Source organism: Amblyomma mixtum, chromosome 4, assembly GCF_055824585.1.
Source record: "Amblyomma mixtum isolate Tamu chromosome 4, ASM5582458v1, whole genome shotgun sequence".
In the NCBI taxonomy this organism is placed as follows: Eukaryota; Metazoa; Arthropoda; class Arachnida; order Ixodida; family Ixodidae; genus Amblyomma; species Amblyomma mixtum.
In genome coordinates, this window is record NC_143015.1 from 114,210,861 (window position 1) to 114,235,351 (window position 24,491).

The window sequence follows — 24,491 nt, forward strand, 5'->3', positions numbered from 1 at the left end:
TTGAAGTACTAATGTACCATTCATTAGTCAACGTTTCAAATCATGCATTTGGGTGTTCATTACTTCAATCTTCTTCAGTCCTTGTTCCCACCTCATACTGCGTTCGCTCATTCATTCATTCATTCATTCATTCATTCATTCATTCATTCATTCATTCATTCATTCATTCAATTAGTACATCGCTAAATGATTTATTCGTTTGCTCGTTGCTTGAATCCAACATCTATATTCGGTGGTGCAGTCGTTCAAGTAGTTGGCCTCTAGGTTTCATAAAGTGTGAATCAAATTAAGGAAGAACGAGTGACAGAGTCAGAAAATAACTCCATCTCAGAACATATAGGCTAAAGAAAAAGCATGGATGCTTTATGAATTGAATAAGTGAACGAACACACAAAAAAATACTGAATGTAAGAATGAACGAAGGAACGCAAACTAACGAATCAGTGAAAAAAGGGAAGAAAGATTCAAGCAGCCGAGGAACGAGCGAAGGCAGAGTACTTTCCAAATGATGAGACGCAATAACCGTTTAATTTATCCGTTCTTAAAAGTTTGCCGGAGACGGTAACTTCGCTAAGCCTAAATGCTGAATCCACGGTTCCATCACTGCAAAGTATGTGTGCTTGCACGAATGGACTACGCTGAAATAGCTCTTCGTACTTGGCAGCCTCCGAGCCCGGCCGTGGTCAAGGCCGCCGCCACTCGCCTGCAGCGCCGCCTAGATTCGCGAGCGGCGTCGACCACCGGGCGTCGCTCGAGCGGCCGGGTGAACCACGGGTGATGGCACAGCTGTACGAAGGAGGCGCCATCGACGAAGGCTCGCCCATGGCCGGAGGTGGCTCCGGGATGTCCAGGGGCGACGTCAAGGAGATCGTGGTCATCCAGAGCCCCATTTGCAGCCAGGTCTGGGAGAGTCAGCGCGTCGACTGCCACCCGGAGACTGCGCCCAGCTTCGAGTCGTGCCAGTGAGCTAGCAAAAAAGAGCGCCGCATTTGGTTTCGCTGGAATTGTTGGTGGGGGGACGGCGGACGGCTGGAGAAGGGAGGAGTCATGTCAAAGACAACTTTTCCTGAATAAGCATTAAAACGTTAGCGTTAAAAAGTCCATGTTGCTGAAAAGCCGACGTCATCGTCGTAGTCTGTTGCTGGCATCGGCGTCATTCACCGTGAGCGAAACATCTTCGAAAAATCCCCAGAAAAGCAACATAGGTGGGCCACCTGGAGGCAGGTGGGCTCACTAAGTCACGTGACCTTGAGGCGTCATCGCAACTTGCCCATCGGTGAGCAATCTGCCAACTCTTGCAGGTTGCGGTTAAGTGTTGGCAAGAGGCTGCTCACGAAGAGCAGCCTGAGTCTCAGAAGCTTCACCGCTAGCATCACCTGCGATCCAAGGGCAGTGGACCATCGCTTTACCGCTGCACCACTGCGCCAGGAGTGGTATGGGGACACCCAGATGACTCGCGCCGGAGAGCGGAACCAGTTATCACGCTGATGCGGAACAGCCAGTGACGTTCCATTCAGGGAATTTTTTCTTTTTTTGAGGATATTTTAGTAGATAATAATTAAGGGGAAGTGTTAGGGAGTTTCAGGGAATATTAAGAACCGAAACTGTGTCACCTCTTCCAAACAGACGGAATTTTCGAGGTGCCTCGGGGAAAACGGCCTGTCCTGGGGGATTTTTTTTTTTGTGTGTAACTGAAAGAATCTGATGGGTCGCAGATACGTTGGCTGCACCATGAATTATCGCGATCGGTTTGTTTCCTGTGCTCAAGGCGTAGTTTACTCAATTCCCTTGTCTTGTGTTCATGCTTACGTAGGCGAAACCGGCAGATGCCTTAACAAAAGACTGTCAGAGCACGACTACAATGTAAGCACACGAATCTCAGGCCATCTGGGCGTTCATTGCCAACTGAAATAACTTTTGGTTAGGGCGCAGAACACGGCTCGGAACCACTTGTCTCGGAGAATTCTCGGAAACGGCCAGTGCGAACGACGTATGGCGATGCTGTGCTATGAGCCGCTGCAATCGCTTAATTTCGCGATTAATGCGACAAGCGTAAAGGTTGGCAGCTTTTTGACGAAAGGCTTATATAGTGCGGTGTTATGGTCGCAGCACCCGCGGCTGCTGCTTCGAGCCGGTGAACGCGTCGGCAGACGCCCTGGAGCCGGGCTTCCAGCTCCCGCCGGCCTGCTTCTACCCGGCCAACTACCTTGGCTACAAGGTGGACTCCATCCAGCGCTCGCCCACGCGAACCACGGTGCGGGCTGTGCGCGTGACACCCTCGGGCCTGCCCGATGACCTGCACGTCATCCAGGCGGAGGTCATCAACTACAACGACAACACCGCCCGCATCAGGGTACCTTCCATTACCTTACGGCGCTTTGCGAACGAGCTATAGTCGAGTACAATTCAAAAACACAGCGGAAAATGCCCCTGGAAGGATGCTTTCCAGCCAGTGACGTCGAAATGTTGTCATGACATCGTAGCCAACCGGCTTACACCTGCTATCAGTCGGGGCAGGTGTAAGGTGATTGACCGCGCGACTGTCATGACTATGGGTGAACGCGATTACTAACAAAGACATATTCGAAGGGTACTTTCAGCTGCATTCGTGAGTTGCACCAGACTCTAGGAGGCTTGTAAAGCACTGTATCTCAGTAAAAGTCAGGGCACCGAAGAAGAGGAGACAGGAAAATCGCTTAACGTCACCTGGTTGTTTATTCTCGAAATGAAACATTAAAAGTTATGACATTAACTATAAGGACCGTAAACGTCCTTGGTGACTTCAAATCAACAACTAAACCATCTACTGCTTCAGCTAGAAGGATACGAATTTGGTAAACCAAACTAAGAGCGCAATATGGATACCAATTCAACAACAGAGACCTGTCTGCGAACACCGCTACTATTAAGGCAACGTATATTAAAGAGATTATAAGTAGGTCGCTTGGATGATGGGCACAAGTAAATTTTATGAAATAGCATGGTAAGAAAGTGAGACTTGACGTCTCGAAGAGCGCATGTGGACTGTGAGGGGCACCAGTGAAGGACTCTATTAATTTAGGCTGCCTATAGGGTTCGTAAGCTTAGTTTAGCATAGCATAATAGCATAGTAGACTAGTAGACGGGCGCTCTTGTATTTGGCCTTTGCGGCGAGCATCTAATCCGGCGACCTTGGTCTATGCAGCCGAGCACCAAACCCCCGAGCCACGGGGGCGGCTCAGGGCGGTCGGTAATGAAAGAGGGTCTTTATTTCTTCAGCTCTGCTTGGTTGGAGTGAGAGCCGTATTTGCCGTCAACAAGCTCAAAGAAACTATACTGACCCGTCAATTCCTAAACTTCTCCACCATGCAGATCTACGACCCGCGTGCTTCGCGCTACGAGGTCCCGCTGCCCAACGTTCCGCAGCAGGAACATTACTTTCCCGTCCTGTACGAGACCGCTGTGAGCCCAGCTGGAGACATCGAGATCATCAGGCCACTGTCCCGAAAAGTCGTGTACGTATCGCTCATTGTGCGTACAGCCGTCCAAATCTTAAGCTGGCGTGCGCGACGGCCGCTTTTTCTGCGCTCCTTTGGTTTACGACGAAGCAAACTCGCGGAAAGCTCAGTATTAAGCACCCCTGTATTCGTTCGGTCAATCCGGCTGTTGAAGCTTGCGCAGAGCACTCACGACCTGCGGGAACTCGTTAGCAAAGTTATCCGGCTGAGAAATAACACTAAGAAAAAGAATGCACAGGGACTTTGTTTCCATCCTTTTTCATGGAAGCTTTATCTAGGTTATGGCTCTTGCTTTATCCGGCTTTATTTCCTGGTCGTTCTCCGTTAAACTGTCCTGGGAATTTGTTTCCATCCTTTTTCATGGAAGCTTTATCTAGGTTATGGCTCTTGCTTTATCCGGCTTTATTTCCTGGTCGTTCTCCGTTAGACTGTCCTATCAGAAACTGCAAACGGGTTTTTCATATCCACAAATTTTCTGATTACTTAAAATTCAGTGGTGTCATTTGAAGCACGCGCGTCGGCTTACTACGGGCCAGGAGCTCCTTTAACTTTGGAGATAACACGTCCAACATCCTTGCGCGAAAATTTTGAAAATTTGAAAATTGTAAGATATTGTAATGCGAATGCTGAAGGCCATTCTTCTGATATGTAGTGAAATCTTTCTTTTAAAGTGCTTCCATCGGTCGCATCGAACAGTTAACGCTTCCATAAAAAACCATTGGCGACCACTTTCGACGTTAGCGAAAACGTAAACAGAAAACAAAAAAATGCAAGGGTATCGTCGGGTGATCTGCGGATATGTTGATTGTTGTCGTGAAATCTTAAATTATATGAAAAAAATTGCGTTGATAAACGGTTTCCCGCTCAAAAATGCTTTTGTCCAGAGTTTTGGGTATGATTGTGTTCTTTTAAGAGGTGTGGACAAAGTCACCTAATAACGTCTTCAAAGGCAGCTCACGTCCCGTACAGAAGGGATGGTTGCAGTGGGCGAGAACGCGTGAGCCTTGCGGTGAGGAAGACGAGACCTTAAAGGTGCACTGAAGAGGAATCTGAACTCGTCTTTTTGCCGCGGGAACTCGATCGACACGTTCCGAGCATTCTTAGAAACTTCGATGTATTGCCCTGTGTGGCCGATTTCCAGAATTAAATCAAATGAACGCCCGGCTCCCGCCTTTTTTTTTTTTTTAATTCTGCCTCGTACGGTGGGCGGAGTCGACCAACGCGGGGAGTGCCTTTCACCCAGTCCCGTGGCGGCTTGCCGCTCTGCCATCGGCGGAGTAATACGTAGTAGTCCGTAGTAGCAAATAGTCCGCTCGTATTTTTATTTCTGCGGTCTTATTTTGCGGTTATATTATCTGCAAATGAAACTATTTATTCACGGAAACCTAAAAAACAAAATGAAGCGAAAGCACAGCCTCCACGGAGCTAGCTGAAAGGCACTCCCCGCGTTGGTCGACTCCGCCCACCGTACGAGGCAGAATTAAAAAAAAAAGGCGGCAGCCGGGCGTTAATTCAATTTAATTAGGGAAATCGGCCACACAGGGCAATAAGTCGCAGTTTCTAACAATGCTAGAAACGTGTAGATGGAGTTCCCGCGGCAAAAAGACGAGTTTAGATTCCTCTTCAGAGCACCTTTAAGAACATGGCCATGTAATCAAGACATGCAAAACAAATGCACTAAGCACCGGACGCCTGTGTTCTGTTCGCACTAAGCACGGGTAATCGGCCCAATATTGGAAACGGACGGTTTAACTCCGGTCCTTTGCAGGACCGGCCTTTTGCCAATGCATTTCCAGTACTGGGCCCATTACCTGTGCTGCTGGGAGATTGTCCTTGGACAATGAATCTATTTGATAAACAGACAGCTCACACTCACCTACAGGAGGCTATTTATTGCCCTGAACGTGGCGTAGACAGAGCGAACTCACACGTGTGTCCGCAGGTTCCACACGAACCTGTCGACGCTGGTGTTCGCGGACCAGTTCCTGCAGATGTCCACGTACATCCCGTCCCGCTACGTGTACGGCGTGGGGGACGTCAAGTCCCCGCTGCTACGGAGCACTGACTGGCAGAAGATCACGCTGTTCAACGCCGGACGGTCGCCGACGGTGAGACCCGCGTGAATGTCACCACTCAAACAAGTTCGTTGTCTTGTTCGCTTAAGATGAATCAAGATTAAGAAAAAAACTTTTTTTTCCGAATTTCAACAAAGTGAGTGTTGTTAGGAGTTATGCAAAACACCAGTGAAGTTTTTTAATGGAAGAGCGTCAAAAGCCAAGTTACCCAGAAAATCCGGCGTCGGCGTTGTCATTAAAAAATAGGGCGGTGAAGGGTGGAAGGGGTGGCCACCCGCAGAAGGAACCTAGGTGGACCTCCTAGGTCACGTGACCTTATGACGTCAACGCAACCTGCCCACCGGATTGTGAGCAAACTTCCCACCGTAGCAGGTGGCTTTTAAATTAATGATTAATTACGAGAGGTTGCCCGGAAAGAGCAACTTGGGTCGCACGAGCCCCACCGCCGACAGCATCTGCCATCCCAGGGCAATGGCGCACCCCTCAACGCTACACCATGCAGGAAGCAGTGGAGTTAGGACTCCTAGGGACCTATACCTATCAATGTAAAGTTGAGAATGACCGATTGCGCATATAAGGGCATTAACCCATTAATCCTATTGCGCCATATCCTTAAGGTGGAGATGAAGGGCCCTCTACAAATTTCTTCGTTCAATTAGCTCAGTCAATTAGTTCACAATAAATTAGCCAACTTTTTCGGCACGGCTTTGTACGGTCAGATGTGAAATGAATATTTTTCGGGTAGCAAAAGATCAGTCCGACCCAGGTGCTTCTAACTAGGTAGTCTTAACGTACCAACCCCAATCCGGTCGAGTTAGGATATCTGGTTCGATTCTGCAGTGTTGCCCTTGTCGCGTTTTGTTTGGAATTTTAATGTAAAGTGTTTGTTACTCGTCTATTTGAGTTATTTCGCAGACATTTTGCTGCCTGCTTGCAGGCCTTCTTTTTCCCTTTTTTTCGTTGTTTGCTATTGGCAAACCACTGAGCACTTGCATCCCCACTCCTGCCTTGGCCACCAAAAGGCGGCTGGCAGTATTGAATAAATAAATAAATAAATAAATAAATAAATAAATAAATAAATAAATAAATAAATAAATAAATAAATAAATAAATAAATAAATAAATAAGTAAGTAAATAAGTAAATAAATAAATAAATAAATAAATAAATAAATAAATAAATAAATAAATAAATAAATAAATAAATAAATAAATAAATAAATAAATAAATAAATAAATAAATAAATAAATAAAAATATCCCTTTTTTGGCACAATGAAAGCTTGAAAAGACACTCCGTGACACTGCTCCCTGCGCTCAAATACGCCGCAATGAGAACCATGAACCATGAACCAACTAGCCCAAACTAGAGTTCTTCATGAGAGCGCCCTCGTCCGCAACCTTAAGAGATGCCTGCTTCCCGCCTTCGTTTTCGCTCGCTCTGAGATCAGCTCCAGCGTCTGCGCCGACAGAGCGCACCGTCACCAGCTCGTTCTTTCGACATGGTTAAAAGGAAGCCTTCTGAGTCTTGTCCTACAGCATCCGTGTCGACGAAGTACTGTGCAGTGAGGAACATCGACCGCTGAAGGGATCATTAACGCTCTCGCATCATACCCTTTAAGCGGAGTTTAAGTGTTTCGTTCACTCCTAGCTATCCCTGCCAGCTATTCCCTGCGGAAAGTTTGGGTGGCTGGGAAAGGGAAGAACAGGGCTGTAAAGCTGATTCTTGTGTAAAATCTGCGACCGCCAAAGAGATATTTCCGATCGTCTTACGATAACCGGCTCGAAGCACCACCTAAGGGAATTCGCCGAGTCTCCTGGTGATGGACGGTGATTTAAGGGTGGCCCAAGGGAGCTCAAGCGTGAGTGTTTGCCCCTCTCATCCTTTGTCGGGCTGTCTGCTATCGAAGCCTTCCAGTCAGAGTTCACATTTGCGGAAGCGTGGATGGATAGGACGTTTTTTGAACGGCAGCTGAACGTGCTGAACAGTGCTTCCCGCAGCATCACGCTGGGTGTTCGGAGCTTGAGGTAGTGCATACCTCTGCCTGTTCGCAGGAAGGCAAGAACCTCTACAGTAGCCACCCATTTATGATGGTCCACGAGGAGACTGGCGAGAGCTGCGGCATCTTTTTGCTCAACAGCAACGCTATGGGTAGGTCACGACGTGGTCTCCCATCTCATAATAATGATATTGTACTAAGGAAGTAATTATTCGTTGGCATCCACCCAAGCGCAGCCATAGGGTATACAGGAAAGCTATACAGCTTCTACTGAAACTTCGTAGTTAAAAGAAAAATTCGTCCTGGTCCGGGGCTCGAACCCGGGACCACCACTTCTAAGGAGCAGTTGCTCTACAAACTAAGCTAACCGGGACGGAAAGTTTGTGCTAGGGCGAGAGCGAATTGACCAATAACTCGAAGTGTGAACAGTTTTGGTCAAATGTTCTTCACCTTTTCTTTCTTTAACTACGAAGTTCCTGAGAAAGCTGTATGGCTTTCCCTTGTAGCCGTGTGGCTGCGCTTGGGTGGGTGCCAATGTGTAATTAAATCTACTCCACCTTGTTGGATACTCCTGAACGTTTCACCAATAATAAAATTGATAATCATGATGACGGCCGGCTATGATAATGATCTCCCATCGCTTCGACAGACCGGTTGAAGTGCTCAAACCGCGTTCCCACATTGCGCAGACATCCTTCTGAAGCCGAGCCCCTCGGTGACGTTCCGCTCGACGGGTGGCATCCTGGACGTGTTCGTGTTCCTGGGCCCCACGCCGGCGGCCGTGGTGCAGCAGTACACGGCGCTGGTGGGCAGGCCAGCCATGCCCCCGTACTGGGCCCTGGGCTTCCACCTCAGCCGCTGGGGCTACGCCAGCATCGACGAAGTGAAGGAGGCGCGCCGCCGAAACATCCGCGCCGGCATCCCTGTCGAGGCCATTTGGCTCGACGCCGACTACATGGAGGCCCTGCGGCCTTTCACCTACGACAAGATCCGCTTCGCTGGCCTGCCCGAATTCGCGCAAGACCTGCACAAGCGGGACATGAAGTTCGTCCTCACGCTGGTCAGTGTCATGCCACGCGAAGCCTTGTGAATGATTCTGCCACAATTTTCAATGGGCACTTGAACTCCCTTGGACGTCCTGGGGACGTTTGAGACGTCCTGCGGACGTCCAATTGAGTTTCAGTGCCCAGCGGGTTCATGCCAAAAACCGAACTGCTTTAGGGCACGAGGAGGCTAAGCACGCGTATAGCGGAGCGAAAAACTTGTCTGTGCCGTTCGTCTGAACTTCTGCGCGCCCTGAGACAGTAGTTTTTTTTTATTCATCAGGCGTATGAGACAACCATAGCTTAGTTTGATGCATGATAGCTTCATGGTGGTATTCACAGCTAGACACGAATTACAAACTAATATAGAAAAGGTCTGACAGGTTTTGTCCGACTTTCTCACGCAAACGTCAAAGCATCTGTTTCTGCAAGGTCCTTACAACACCAGGGTCTTTGCAGGGCCTACGACAGACCTGAAATGAGTGTTTTAAGAATCATGCACGAGAGCTTCGTAGGATGTCCACGACAAGCACGCGTGGGATATACGGCTGTAAATGCTTTGTATTCTTGAGGATGGGGTACTCGTGTGAATGAAAGTAACGGAAGAACTGTCTCCCCACGACAGCATCCCGGCATTGACGCGAACCTGGAAAGGGGATCTTACCTGCCCTTTGACGAAGGACACAAGACTGCTGTGTTCGTCAGGTCAGAAGGCGGAGACTACAACTACGGCATGGTAAGCGGTTGTCTTTTTTAGAGCTGGTACTTTCAAATGCTTCATATGGTAAATATCATAGGAGGCGAGGTTGACTGTCAACTCGCGTTTAAGAAAAATATCAAATTATATTGGTGAACCAGTCTATTGCCCTTCCTTAACAGACGCTGTCTACCATCTTTTCCGGACAACACAAAATGTATATATGCAGTCTGTGCTACCTGCTACGCGATTTGGTTTGTGTATGTATAAATATACGTGCATAAATTCTGTAAACTGCTTAGTTGTGAATATAGGATGTTGTACTAATATATTCATAGTAGTGCAGCTGTATACTTAAATATATGTTTTATCATATCTTAAGTTTATTCAAAACAGCGAAGTATTTTTACATTTTTAATAAGTGTAATTGTGTATTTATTTTTACTAGAATGCTCCTACTCACATGTGGTGACTCTTCAAGTGTTTCAGCTGTGTACATATGATGTGAGCATTGTGCACTGTGTGCTGAGCTTTGCTACCTTGGGCAAGAACCTTTGTCAAGCCATAATCCTTGAGCTCCTGCTCCATTTTCTCCGTAGAGAGAAATGAAATAAATAATGAAGAATGAACGCCCATAAGAGCATAGCGTTTTCGCAAGTCTTTTCGACGGTGATGCCCATGCTTTGTTCACAATGACTGAGCTCTTCAGATAGCGGTGTCGTTATCACATTAAATATATCTAAGTAAATAGAGGGGGCTTATTCTCACAGGTCGGCAACCGGAGCCGTCTGGTGTTCCCCGATTTCACGCACCCGGCGAGCGGAGAGTACTGGACCAAGATGCTCTCCTACTTCCACGACGTGGTGCCCTTCGACGGGCTCTGGCTCGTAAGTGCACGGTTCCTGACTGCATCCATCTTCTTGACTCCGAAAACTTAAGGAAATATAAGTGTGGGTTCGGTCAACTAATTTACCCTTGCGGTGAAACAAGACCATATTTTATTTTAAGGCGAAAGCCTTTAATGGCTCATACTGTCGTCCGTTAACCAAGCGTGTCGCACGCATTTACCTCGGGAACTAAAAAATATAGAAACAAACCAAGGGTTGCTTCACATAGAGGAGGAAAAAATGAACCTAGAAGCCAAGTTTGATGAGTGTAGATTAATTCGTTATTTAATTATAGGCAAAAATGTCGAAATTGCGTCGAAATAGCGCGGTCGTCGATTAGGCACGGGAACGGTGTGACGTCACATCCATCGGAAGTCGTCACGGCATAGTGAAAATTGAAAATTGTCACAGAATGGGCGGGAAAACGTTGGATTTGTGTCAAATTAGGTGGAAAAATGTGTAATTAGGCGTAATTAACACATAAGACCTCCGAAAGATGTATGATTTGGGTATCGATATAGCTACAGGAACGGTGTGACGTCACATCCACCGGAAGTCGTCATGGAATAGTGTCCTCGGCTTTCGCCTCTCAACACTTTAGCCGCCAAAGTGTCCTCGCAATTTTTTACGAGGAACAGAAAAAAAAGAGAAACGGGTAGAGGAATTTAATCGTGTGTACTGCCTGCGCTTGCCTGAATATTGGTAGCTTCCCGATTTAGACTAAGTGAAATGGCACTACGGTAGGATCTAGGTGTTCGAAAAAAGTTCTAGTGCTAGGCGCCTCCTCTATTCTGGATAAGAATATATCAAAACAAACACAAATAGACATTCGTGCCAGCACGTGCGCGAATCGGTACCGCGGGGCGGGGTGGACACCCGTACTTCTTGGCGCGTTCGCGAGCGGCCGCGTTCCAAATAGGAGACGCTTCGCTTTGAGCGCCCTCAGCCGCGTTCCGATGACCCCGCGTACACTACCGATCCCTTACATAGGTGTTCGAAAAAAGTTCTAGTGCTAGGCGCCTCCTCTATTCTGGATGCCATTAATAATCGAAGAAAGAAGCGTCCTTTCTGATTAAATGACTTTCTATAACGAAACAAGCTCGACCTTCAAGTCGCTGAGAGATGCATGAGATTGAATAGAACAATTATGTTCCCCCCATTTCGATCCATCCTTATCCCGTATTTCCAGTGTCTGATATCGCCGTAGCGGAGGGTGTATCTGAACTTAGGCCAGTGGCATGCGGCGATAAAGACTGAATTTGACATAGACTTGCTGCATTGTATAGGCTTATACGCTATAACACTCCCTCCGACCACTGCCATTAAGCAAAAAACAGCGCGAACAAACGAGGACGAAAGGAAGAACACACAGGAACAAGCGCTGACTCGCAACTAAAGTTTAATCACAGGAAACACGCTCATGAAAGGAAACAGAAAACAAAAGACAAAAAACAACAATACCAGAACGCACGTGCTACTAAGTGATGTCCTGATATCCAGTTGACCAGGGAAATCATCGAGGCGTATAATATGGCAAAGAAAGCAAGATTGTGTGTCAGCAAACCATCCCTGCTCCAGCTTGACTGTGATGTTGCATATCTGGACATCACTTAATAGCACGTCCGTTATGGTTTTGTTGTTTTTTGTTTTCTTTTTCCTTTTATAAGCGTGTTTCCTGTGATTAAACTTTAGTTGAGAGTCAGGGCTTGTTCCTGTGTATTCTTCCTTTCGTCCCCGTTTGTTCACGCTGTATTTTGCATGATGTATCACCAACTCGCCCGCTTAGCTATCCTGTTGGACCACCTTTAAATTTGCTTCTCCTGTGTGCACTTTACGCGTGTTCTAGCGAGTAGTGCTTGGGCTGTAGCTATTGTGTTTGAAATCTGTGAAATTCTTTAGAGCTTCTTCTAAAGAGAACACATAACGAAGGAAACAAACGTTAAAATTAAGCATAATTGAGCGCATATTCTCTTGTCATGTCGTCTTCTGATGAAGGTGAGAAAAGCGGAGGAATTTCAAAGAGGTGTTTTGGTTTGTCTGACAGGACCTAAACGAGCCGTCCAGCCTGTACAATGGCTCAGAACGGGGCTGCCCGGCGTCGACACTCGAGGAGCCTCCTTACCTGCCCGGTGAAGGGATCGAGGCGCTAAGGACGAAGACGCTGTGCATGACCGGCCGTCAGTACCTGTCCAGGCACTACAACCTGCACAACCTGTACGGGCTCACCGAGTCCCTGCGCACATACGAGTGAGCTCCCCTTCTACTGCATCCATTTAGCATTGGTCTTCAAGGCATCCAACATACAAGGGAAACCAAGACAGCTAGTCGCACTGGAAGGTTTTGAAGCGATCCCAGCAAACCAAAAACCTCTCAGAGACGTCTCGCTGAGATAGCGTCACTGCGCCAGGTTTCAAGCCGTCAGCGTGGCTGCGCCTCAGCCGTGGCGGTGCCGGAGAGCATAGCCGTTGTCATGGCAACCGACAGCTGCACATGCACAGTAGAGCGGAGAGGAGGCGAAGCGTTTGTCGGTGCAGCCCAGGCTAGAGATGGACGAGTCGGCTCGGCTGAAGGAATCCAGAGATCGCCGTTGGAATGAAACCATGCTGCGGCGACGTGCAGAAGAGACCGAAGACGAAGCTATCGCTTTTTACCAGGTTTAACCATGCTCTACCATCAGCCAATTTTTTTCGACTGCTCTACTACCCGCGGTACTTATGTGGAGCGGGGAGTCCTCTCTAAAGGACCCATCTACTATCTGTAATGCACTACTTTTACGTGCCAACTAGTGTCGAAAAAAAGAATACAAAGAATCCTCATTTCCGCGTTCCTCCGTGGTAAATTACATGACTGTCGTGCTACTGACAGGAATATGTGTTTACATCATTGGGGACTTGTTGCTTCAGCACGGCTTCGTTTATCGGTGGCTATGGAGAAATAAGGAACCTTCAATTTAACAAACTGTTCTGTTTATCAATAAATCTCACGTGGCCGGAATTGCTCCAAAGCACATCGCATCCCACAGCGTTGCTTTAGCAAGTAATAAATGAATTTGTGCACTTTCGGAACGAAACTAAAATTGTTTCTGAACTTGTGGAAACAAGTCGTCTTGCATTGCATTCTAAGCTACCAATTACTTTCTGGCACAGCTCCCTGCGCCAGATCCTGCTTCGGAGGCCATTCATCATCTCGCGCTCCACCTTCTCGGGTCAAGGGCGCTATTCGGGCCACTGGAGCGGAGACATCGAGTCCGACTGGGACTCCATGCGGGCCTCCATTCCTTGTACGTGTGCGCGTTTCACACAGAACTTGAAGCGGGCCCAAACACACCGATGCCTTTGTGCTTTCGAGGAAATGTATTGTTAATTCTACGCCACTGGCATCCTAGCTGTGCGGAATGAAATGGCGTATACTACCCGGTGGGCACTGAACCTTCCCTGGATGTCCTGCAGACATCTTGGACATCCACAGGACGTTCAAGGTAGTTTAAATGTCCATTGGGTAACAGTATTGTTCTACAGCTCCAAACATAACGGAAAAGATCTGAGGGCTGCATGTCCGCGTACGGAGAGGTATGCACAGATACACTGATGTCTCGGCGCTTACTTATTTGTGACAGCATAACAACGACAGCAGAAGCCCTTCTATAATATCAGCCGTTCGCCGCCACAGCAGGGTGCTGCGGTAGTGTGCACAACTCTTGCCGCACAAGAGGCCGCATCCAGTGAATCGTTGATACAGTTACTTTTCTTTCATTTCTCTCAAGAACCAACCGGGCAGCATAAATAGATCATGAATAGTTGTAGTATGAACTAATTGCACGGGAAGTGGATTCGAGCGCTCCAACTACATACTGCGGCTGTGTGTGTTGAATACAAATAGCTTGCTTCTATATGGGTATGGTACAACGCAACTGCGTGCAGCGACAAGACTGCCTAGGGCCGACGTCAAATTAATTTGACAGCTTTTTTACAGTTTATCCGTTATGATATGAGCGAGGCCATATGCGCAGCAAAGACCTGCAACAATGACGCAGGACATTGTACATCATTTATGTGCCGTCGCAGTCTGGTAATGCTCAATAAGATAAAGTGTTAATGAACATGCCTAACAATATAAGCCTCTCTATGAAGGCATATCTGTCCTTTAGGAATACGCCTTACAGTCTGCAGACGTGGTGCAAGAGCCAAGCGTTCCTGTACTGTTTCTGAGTTCACCTTCGTTTCTGCGCCGGGTTCGTACAGATGCATACAGCAAAGGCTATCGTTTGCCCCAGAGTTCCAAGAAATCGAGTTAATGTTCTTTCGCCCATGAGCAGCAATGCTGACATTCAACATCCTGGGCATCCCGCTGACCGGCTCGGACATCTGCGGCTTCTGGGACAACACCACCAGCGAGCTGTGCAACCGGTGGCAGGCGCTGGGAGCCTTCTATCCGTTCGCGAGGAACCACAACGCCAAGGGAAACCTCGTGAGTGAATCGGAAATTCTGCTGCACTTTTGTAGCGAAAGCTACACTATGCTAGTCAGCGGCGCATTTCGGGTGGTCGTCGCGGGCCACTACTGCGCATGCGCCGTAACCATGGCAACCGGTTGCCATGGTTGTTAGGCGCCGAGCATGTTATGCTCTAAAAGCATATTATGCTCGGCGCCTAACGTTCTATCACGCTGGAAAGAAACGCGAACAGAGCGGAGCCTAGGCGCTCCGCTGTTGGAATTTCTTTTAAACTCGCTTTTACCTGGGTGGTAAGAAAAAGACGTTACAGTCGTCCTATAATGCATCACGGACGACTGTAGCATCTTTTTGCTACCAACGAAGTAAAAGCGTGTTTAAAACTTTGTACTTTGTATCTCGGCGACCTGCCGTTTCCTCAAGTTACTATCACACCTGCGCCCCATTTTTCATCTCGCTTAGATCATGCTTACAAAGTCGGCCCAGTGTTCGCGCGCACAAAAAAATACCAAAACTCACCTCTTGTTCTGTCGATAAATGAGTGGAATTCCTTGCCATCTAGCATTGTGTCAATGCCAAACTTGACACTTTTTCAGTCTGCTTTACTCACATTTCTTTCAACCAATAATAGTTTGTAAATTTAGCTTTTTTTGCGCGTTTTATATTTTATATGTTTATTTTTATTGTTGCTCAGTGCTGATCCCTTGTCTTTGTATTCTATGAATTTATTTGGAATGTTTCTTGCCCTGTTTGCAAGTGTATTTTTGCTTGCTTCTTTTTCTGCTCTTCTGTAAAAAATTTGTGCACGCTTGTTTGTTTTTCATCAGTCCCCCCCTACGTAATGCCCTGCTTGGCGCTTAGGTTATTCTGAATAAATAAATAAATAAAAGAAAAGAAATGCGAACAGCGGCGCGCCTAGGCTCTGCTCTGTTCCATCGTGACAGTAAACATTGTGAAGAGGGGTTTATTGGAAAGCTGGAAGGGCTGGCGCTGTGTATATCCTGGCCTAGCGGGGCTAAGCCACATCAAATTTTTCCCCTCTTTGTTAGGAAACGTTAAAAAAAATGACGGAGCATTTAGCTCTGGTAACTACATCAGGATTAGGTGCATAGCACTTCGGTTTCGGTTTTGGTTCGAGGCTCGATTTTCAAGGTCAAGCGAGCTTCAAAGATCAACGAAATCTGTGCTTTAGTGATTGTGCAATTAAATGTAATGGCTGAGATACAGCCGCTCCTGGACTACAGCCGTCTGGCTGTCGGTTGCGGCGGTGCGCGATAGGAATTATTTTTATTCCTTTTAATCTGCCCACACTACGTTTATGTAGGTTGCTGCGGCGAGAAATTTTTTCTGTGCCAGGGAAGGAGCCAGTTTTGGTTTGGTTTTATGGGGTTTAACGTCCCAAAGCGACTAAGGCTATGAGAGACGCAGTAGTTGAGGGCTCCGGAAATTTCGACCACCTGGGGTTCTTTAACGTGCACTGACATCGCACAGTACACGGGCCTCTAGAATTTCTCCTCCAAAGAAATTCAACCGCCGTAGCCGGGATCTAACCCGCGTCTTTCGGGTCAGCAGCCGAGCACCATAACCACTGAGCCACCGCGTTTTGTTTTGGAGCCAGTTTTGTTCTGTCATCTGTCGATCGTGCCAAATCTTTAATAATTCTGTCGCAACAGAAATTCCACTTAGCTTCTCTATATGTGATTGCTGCAAAACTGTTCTAGAAATTACTAGGAATATTGTTAGGGAGATTATAGAGCAGGAAATAAAAAAAAAGACGCCTTCTAAATATCAACCAGAAATTACTTATGAAGGCGCATCTATGGACATGCTGCTCGCCATAACCTGCATGCCGGTTGAGGAACATGACGCAGGTATGCAACGGCTTTCGAATAACGTCTGCAAAGACCATTGGCGCCTATTCGTTGCGCCATTGTTCATCGCTATTTTGGGCACACTCACCACGTGAATAATTTGCGGTGTCCGCGGTTTTGTGCCAAAACAGCGTGCTGCAGACTTAAGTGTTCCCAGGAACTCGCAGGATAAATAAAAAACACTCGACCTACGCTTCTTGAGAACCACTCGACGCCCAACATTTCTGGTCACAGACCTCATTGTGAATGCTTTCTCTAAAGTTCCAGCACCATTCTGGCACATCGTAATCTCTCACAGCACAGACGCTTCATATTATACAACGGCGTTCTCTTCAGTATATCTTTCTGCATGCAAAAACTCCAATAACAGTAGATTGTCTATTGTATATTCCATAATGACACGATCACAGTGAAGCTCCAAATAATGCAAAGAGCTATGGTAGTGGTAGGATTGATGGCGCAAGGGATGCCGGTTATACGTGCATAGTATTCAATCTCTGGTCTTTCTTTCACTGCGGGCATGTCTGTGGTGGTGCCATCGGTGCATACAAAAAAAATTTCCTTGTACAGGAACTTATGTTATGGTGGACAAATATTCCCAGTCTCCTTATTTAATTGGGCCGGTCGTATGCGTAAAACCTAAAAAGTGATATAAAGGCGGTGCTTGCAGGACCAAGATCCGGCGGCGATGGGGGGTTCTGTGGCAGCGACGGCCAAGAAGACGCTGAAGATCCGCTACTGCTTTTTGCCCTACCTGTACACGCTCTTCTACCGCAGCCACGTATTCGGCGAGACGGTTGCCCGGCCACTGTTCTTCGAGTAAGATACGCCCTTTGTTCGTCCGTCATCTTGGCGGCTGATGTAGTCAGTGCAGCTTCTGCCTTTCAGCGAATTTTGAGCGCTTTTGAAGACTGTCCTGTTTCTTAATCATCATCATCATTGTTTTCAGCCTTACTACGTCCACAGATTGGCAAAGGCCTCTCCCACGTCTCTCCGATTAACCCTGTCCTTTGCCAGTTGCGGCCACCGTATCCCCGCAAACTTATTAATCTCATCCGCCCACCTAACTTTCTGCCGCCCCCTGATACGCTTGCCTTCTCTTGGAATCCACTCCGTTACCCTTAAGGACCAGCGGTTATCTTGCCTTCGCATTACATGCCCTGCCCAAGCCCATTTCTTCCTCTTGACTTCGACTAGGATGTCATTTCATTTCTTAATGAAAGATGTTAGTTTATGAAACACATCGGCAATGTGAACATTACAAAAGAGGGCCCCTTTGTAGACTATACAGGATAATGACAGGGTGTAGTGTCAGTTAATGGGCATCGTAAAATGGGTGATATTGTCAAGGGTCGTTCAAACGACGCGGGTCGTGGGGACACTAGAGGACCAGGACCACAGGAGAGCAGGCGCCAGAGACAGTCCAAGCGGTCGCGGCCGGGCTCACGAGCAGATTTCCCACCGAGCCTCTTCCTCTTTGCCGGTGATCGGCTCCCCGCTGGTTGAAGATGACGTTAAGTGGAAAATAACAAATAACACACATGACAATATAATGTAGACGGTGAGGCTAAAGGACAAGTTGCGGTCTATTGGAGGAGCAGCCCGCTCTCCGGTCTGAAGAGGACATGGGGAGGGAGGCGATTTTCGTAGATAAAGTAGAGTGGTTTCTTAGAAAGTGTACAAGTCCGCTACTTGCGAGCTGTCATCATTAAGGCGCTCGGCTGTTGAAGAAATATTTGCGGGATCTAATCGCGTTAGCGATGAGATTTTCAAGAGATGAAATGCAAAACTTGCCCACGTATGCTGTGCGATGTGAGTTTTATAACGAGCTATATGTGAGTTATATAACAAGTTATATAACGCGCATAAACACATGGCCGATCCCTCTACTGCGGAAACTGGAACCGTTACAGTTAGTGCGCCATTTCTGTCCTGCTAACCAGTTCTGATCATCATAGACCTAATCGCGGAAGATGCCTGGTCGGTATACGGTGAAGTATTACTATGTAGTACAGGAGTGATCACGGAGTCGTCTGTGCTGCCCACTTTCACATGTTCTTTAAAAATAGTAGTAGGGAAGTGTAAATGCCTGGCAGCGTTACTGGTCACTTGTCAAAATGAGAGCGCGATAAACCATTTCTTGAGGCACTTGAATGGGACACACGTCTCAGAGAGCAATTACACTGTCTGCATAAGCCGATATCTAGAATACATGCCGAATCAGCCTACATTGCGATAGGTACGAATACTAACCATCAACCTCTGTGAAACTGAAGGCAGCTTCTGTGATCTCAAGTACCGGCTTAAGTTTTCTAACAGGTGCCCTTATTTTCCTCTTTGCCGGGACACATGGCGTGATGGCGGATCCCTAGCAAAGTTGAGCACGGCGGGCTGCATACCTGGTTTGATCTGTCAGTTTGTTCAGAGCACCAAGAAGCCCGATAACTGCGTTAATCACAACGCGCTCGAGCCAGGCCGGCTAGTAGCGGTAAGCTTAAGCAGCGACAAGAAAGCCGCATTATGGAGACGTTAACGAAAGTACAGCCTTAGTAAAAAGTTTAGCACTCAGGGGGTTTGCTTCTGAGCCAAACATTGGGGCTCTTAATGCATTCCTTGCGTCCGAAATCTCCAAATCTCTTCAAAGTAACAAGGTCTCTGGTCTTGTTCTCTGCAACTGTTGGAACTACTGGAACCTCACTACAAGGCTTAGAAGCGAATACCCTGATTAAGCGACTACATGCCGAGGTTCTCATGGCGAACGACGAATGAGAAACTGAATGAAGTTGTGGATGTCGACTAGCCTTCGTGCAATCTGCGCCTGCAGGTTTCCCAAGGACGTCAACACTTACGGAGTCGACACGCAGTTCCTCTGGGGCAGTGCGCTGCTCGTCCTCCCCATCTTGGAGCCCGTAAGTGTTACGTACACAGATACTGCGCATGACGTCACGATTGCGGCAGCGGTAGCGTCAGTGCGGACCACTTCGCACTGACCGGCATTAAAAGCGCTAAACGCTGATGTCACTAATGCTTATTAAGGTGGCTTGCACGGTGGAAATCACGGCTGCCATATTGGTAGATAATGGAAGAGGGCACACACCCATTCGAGGCCCGTGTACTGTGCGATGTCAGTGCACGTTAAAGAACCCCACGTGGTCGAAATTTCCGGAGCCCTCACTACGGCGTCTCTGATAGCCTGAGTCGCTTTGGGACATAAAATCCCCATAAACCAAACCAAACCATTCGCGTTTGAGCGGCTTATTGCTTTACGCACTGTTAAATCGAGCGGTGCTACAGCGTATTGCCTTTGACGTCACATGAAAAGACCAAGGCAATATATGCTCGCGTTTACGTTTTGGCACTACCGCAGGAGTTGTTTTGTACCTTTAGCATTCACGTGAATGAGCCCATGTTCACTGAGAACGCAGGATCTTGTACATAAGCAACGGCATTTGGGAATTAGTAAGTGGCAGCTCTGGTCATAATGCACAAGTTGCTGTACGCAGGCTCCACATTATGATGCTGTACTTGATATGTGATGTGTATAAGCTAGCGAACTTACCAAATTTGTACGATGCTATGGTGTTTATTAAGAAATTTTCTCAGCGCGGAGATATTTTATAAACTTGTGTTGCCGCCATCAGTAGTAGCTGGCACAGTGAGCGCGGTGAAAGGATGAACGAACTGGGGACAAATAGTCAGCTGCCTCTCGGTTTCTCCCTTGCCAGCTTGCAGTAGTTGTTGATTCGATACACCCACCACTTCATTCCAGGGCTGGGACAATAAAACGGTTCTTTCCTTTTATCATTTTCAAGCTCTTCGCCACTGGTTCGCCACATCGTACCCGTGTTCACTATTCCTTTTAAGCGCATGCCTAACTATGGTGAAGGCGTAGCATCGCTTCAGCCGTTGACATAAAGCGGAATGACATAAAACGGAATGGAAACAGAGCAGAAACGCAATACTCTGCCGTCCTCTAACAGTTCTCTGCATAGCTAAGGCTTTGATTCGAACGAACCACTCTTGCGTGACGCTTTCTTATGTGTCTTGTTTCCTGCCCTCATTGCTTAGTTGTCCTAAAAGTTGCTTTCACTTAATGTCCAAACTATAGTTTAGACCAAAGACATTGTGCTGAAACCTACGGCAAACACCCGGGACCGAACGTGAATTTGCATTACTCGCCCAGAATGTGACCGGAGTGAAGCCGTACCTTCCGCGAGGCATCTGGTACGACGTGATGCTGGGTCTACCGTACCACAGCGCTGGCGAGGACTTCCAGATGACGCCCCTCAACGACTCCATCTGCCTGCTGATACGTGGCGGTCACGTGGTACCATCGCAGGAGCCCGCCCAGACCACCGCCGCCAGGTGGCTGCACTGTTAATGTTTCTGTGCGGGTTGTTTAACATTCCGCCGTATAGTGATGCGCAGAATTATTGATAGCTTGTCCTCGTGTACGAAAACTGCTATTTGTGGAGCCTTTGCATGAACTTGCTCAGAGATCAGTATGAAGAGCGGTACAGGGCGCTGTAGTGACGTTGCACCACTCTTGAACCACTTTCGCTCGCAGCCGACTGAAGCCATTCAACCTGTTGGTGGCCCAGAACCACGATGGGCTGGCGACTGGCGAGCTCTACTGGGACGACGGAGAGTACGTCGGTAAGCCTACATTTTTTTATGGGGTTTCATATTACTGCTATGCAAAGAACTACACAGCTCCCTGAAAAGTGCTTCGGTTGCTCTCTTGTAGGCTGCGTTCACCTAGTATAAGCAGGCTGGACGTATTCGCACGACCTTGGGAGGCCTGTACTGCTCGGTAGTATCAAAATAGTGGAAGCTATGCAGGACCAATAAGCTGGAAAACGCATGCTGCTGGAAAATGCAGATGTTTCTTACTTGGTGTCTATTACTCCTTGAGCCTCGTATGTGGATATGTGGCTGAATAAATGGTCGAAAGAATAGGGGCTTGAGAGCCGTATCATGTGATCTGTTGGCATGGATAGAAATTGCGAAATACGAACTCTGTAAACCATATAGGCGTATACACGAATAATTTAGAACTACTTCACTACGGCGTCCCTCATAGCCTGAGTTGCTTTGGGATGTTAAACCCCAATAAACCAAACCAAACCAATTTAGACCTACTTCTATTTGGGCTAGGTGGTTCATTGTACTCGAGAAAGGAAAACAGTAGCGCTGAAAAAGCACACACACGGCTGAAGAACGACGTAGGACAAGCACGTGTCCTACGTCGTTCTTCAGCTGTGTGTTCACAAAGTGAACAAGGGAGGGGAAAACCTCAGGTTGCTTGAGCCAACGTTTCGACAAGGGGACTTGTCTTCGTCTGGGCAAAGCGTTCATCATTGGCAGGGATTAAATAGGGCCTTCACTCCGAGGAGGAAGGCTCCGGGGGTGGGGAAGGAAAGGGGTGTGAGAGGGGATGCGTGTCAGGAAGGGGAGGGAGGTGAACCTTGATTCGTTAAGCTGCAATAGTGGAAAAACTTATATCCGGGGGGTGTGTAATGAACAAAAGCTTTGAAGGGGCTGCGACGGGGGGAGGCGCTGTAGGACCTGAAAAACTCAGATAAGAGGATTAGTCAGCGTGGTACAGGGAAATGAGAAGACGGCAAACAACATAGGCTGGCACTGGAAGGAGGGGCATTTCCAAAAGGGGGGGGGGGGGGGGGGGGGAATGGCTCGAGTTCAGAGAAAGCCAAAAGGTGGGGCGGAGGGGGTAACAGGAACGTCATGGTTTCCGAGAACTGATAGTAGGGGATTAGGAGAAAAAAAAGGGGTGAGAAGGCCGGAAATGGGGTGGAAGATATAACGTGGGAAGAGTGCAAAGAGCGATAATATACTTATGCGAGGTTCTAGGAAATGGTCTGACCGCGTGCAAGACATTTGCTAATTTAAAATTATGCTACCCCTGGAATGTACCTGAGAGACTCCAGGTTTCCTCTGGACATGTTAATCCCTGTTGGTTGCAGCGTTTTAAATTTGTAGATTAGGAATGCTTCTCTGTATTTTCTGTCCCTAGTCGATTTGAAGCCTGACTGAAGAATGAACAATTTGAGTTCGTCGAATTTGTGATGGCGTTGATTAAAATGGGTCGACACTGCCTTCTGTTCATTCCGTCTTGTGTCAGCCCGGTGCCCGTTTAATCTGGCACTCATTGTTTGCCCGGTTTCTCCGATATATTGTTTATGGCAGAAGGAGCACTGGAGCATGTAGATAATATTGGACGATGTGCAGTCAAAACTGGTCTTAATATCGAAACTGAAATCGCTTGCCGTACTTTTAACCGTAGTGTCCCTTTGTAAATGTTTGCATGTCTTGCATCTAGGTCGAGAGCATGAAGTTACTGTCGGTGGTGGTTTCTTACCGAGCCTAGCATACGGTTTTCCTTTCTCGGGTGCTTATACAGGACTGTCCGTGATTACGGGCGCTTAGGTCTGCCATGTTCGGAGCTGGAAAATAGCGAAATTTGGAACTGGATTGAGTGACTTGAGTACTCAGACTCAAAGGACAAATTTAGTTTTTGTAAGGTAACGACCACTAGTTGCGCACGGCATGCGTGTTTAACGCTACAATACTTCTTTTCTGTTCACTTGGAAAAAACTGTCGCTCTCTTTGGAGGTGGCTTACAAGTAAGCTATAAGAGGCACAGCAACAGTGATCCTATTGGCTAATACAGGCTCTGCTTCACTTCCTGGGAAAGCTTCGACAGTGTGAACAATAATTTCTACTTGGTCTTGTCTAATTCTCCCTATCCTATCTTGTACACATCGTCTTCTTGCAACCTTGAGTTTCTCCAAGAAAATTAAAGCTTACCAAACAGGACCAATGCAAGAAAGCTTATTCGTATAGCTTTTTTCATGTTTCACTCTGTTACGGCACCGTTATCATATTTGCCTTCCCTAATTTGCCTGGTAATATTTCCAAAAGCCAGTTTATTTATACTGTCCTCAGCTTTCTAGATCTTAGTCCCAAAGAGATGATAGCTGGACACGGACATGAAATTTTATGCTTAGAAGAGGCAACTGATGTTCTTTCATTGTGCTGCAATAGATACCAAGATAAACAAAACAGAATGAAAGGTGTAATAGGATTCACCAGGAGGAACTGAATATCATTCGCAGAGATTTTGCACCGCTGAGGATACATCGGATAACATATCTAGAACAAGCAGGGATCATATCTGCAGCGAACTCACACTGGGCTGGTGATTCCAATGTGGGTGCTAATGGTAGCCTGACCTTTTGTCTCTCGGCAGGGTCGTACGAAAAAGGCGAGTACAGCCTGATCAAGTTCGTCGCTGTCAAAGTGAGTGTCCGCTGTCGCCACGTACTACGAGTGCCTCAGTGCGCCTTACTGCCCCTCGAGCTCACTAAGGTCGGGCATTAGAATTTTTCTTTGTGTGGTCTGTCTAAGGATGAAACAGAAAAAATTGGAGGCTTATCAAGGTTAAGCCCAGTGGATGCGAAGCATGTTAAGCAGCTGCCTCAGTGTGGATGGGGCTAAGTAACGGAGACGTGGTTTTAGGTTAATCGTCGTACTTTATTCTTTGCAGCCCGACAAACACACTCTTATGGTCCGTAAATGCATGACTCTTGGTTTGCACGTCACTTATTCTGTATTGTCTTTGAGCATTTGGAGGCATCTTGACCGCATACACGCCCGGCGCAAAGACGCTGGCGCGGTTGCGGGCACAGAGACTGACGCGACGGCGGGCGCGCGCCGCTTCATCCCTGGCGTGACGTCACATATCACGTGATGCAGCGATGGTGGCGCCGCCACCGCGTCGCGCGCGACGGCGCGAACCGAAGCGTGGAGGCCTCCGCCGGGCGACGTCCGATGGCGCGATATGAGGCCCCATCTGCAGCCGGTGTGACGTCATCACGTGACGTCACATCATGTGATCTCACTTCAAGGTCAATGGTGGCCACCGCCGGGCGTCGCGCGAAGGCCCGAAACCTAC

The 24,491-nt window shown here is 47.6% G+C and overlaps 1 protein-coding gene across 1 annotated transcript in view; it reads left to right on the forward strand.

Moving 5' to 3' along the window:
* LOC149347955 (lysosomal alpha-glucosidase-like) overlaps positions 1–24,491 on the forward strand; it is a 28,334-nt gene that overhangs the window by 1,805 nt on the left and 2,038 nt on the right. The window contains exons 3-18 of the mRNA XM_089587793.1: positions 665–962; positions 2,110–2,353; positions 3,352–3,494; positions 5,440–5,605; positions 7,625–7,721; positions 8,259–8,629; positions 9,238–9,348; positions 10,080–10,196; positions 12,241–12,443; positions 13,343–13,476; positions 14,512–14,663; positions 17,187–17,335; positions 19,341–19,425; positions 20,700–20,881; positions 21,084–21,172; positions 23,787–23,836. Coding sequence (XP_089443919.1) covers positions 665–962; positions 2,110–2,353; positions 3,352–3,494; positions 5,440–5,605; positions 7,625–7,721; positions 8,259–8,629; positions 9,238–9,348; positions 10,080–10,196; positions 12,241–12,443; positions 13,343–13,476; positions 14,512–14,663; positions 17,187–17,335; positions 19,341–19,425; positions 20,700–20,881; positions 21,084–21,172; positions 23,787–23,836 — 2,591 coding nt within the window. The remainder of the gene's footprint in view (positions 1–664; positions 963–2,109; positions 2,354–3,351; positions 3,495–5,439; positions 5,606–7,624; positions 7,722–8,258; positions 8,630–9,237; positions 9,349–10,079; positions 10,197–12,240; positions 12,444–13,342; positions 13,477–14,511; positions 14,664–17,186; positions 17,336–19,340; positions 19,426–20,699; positions 20,882–21,083; positions 21,173–23,786; positions 23,837–24,491) is intronic.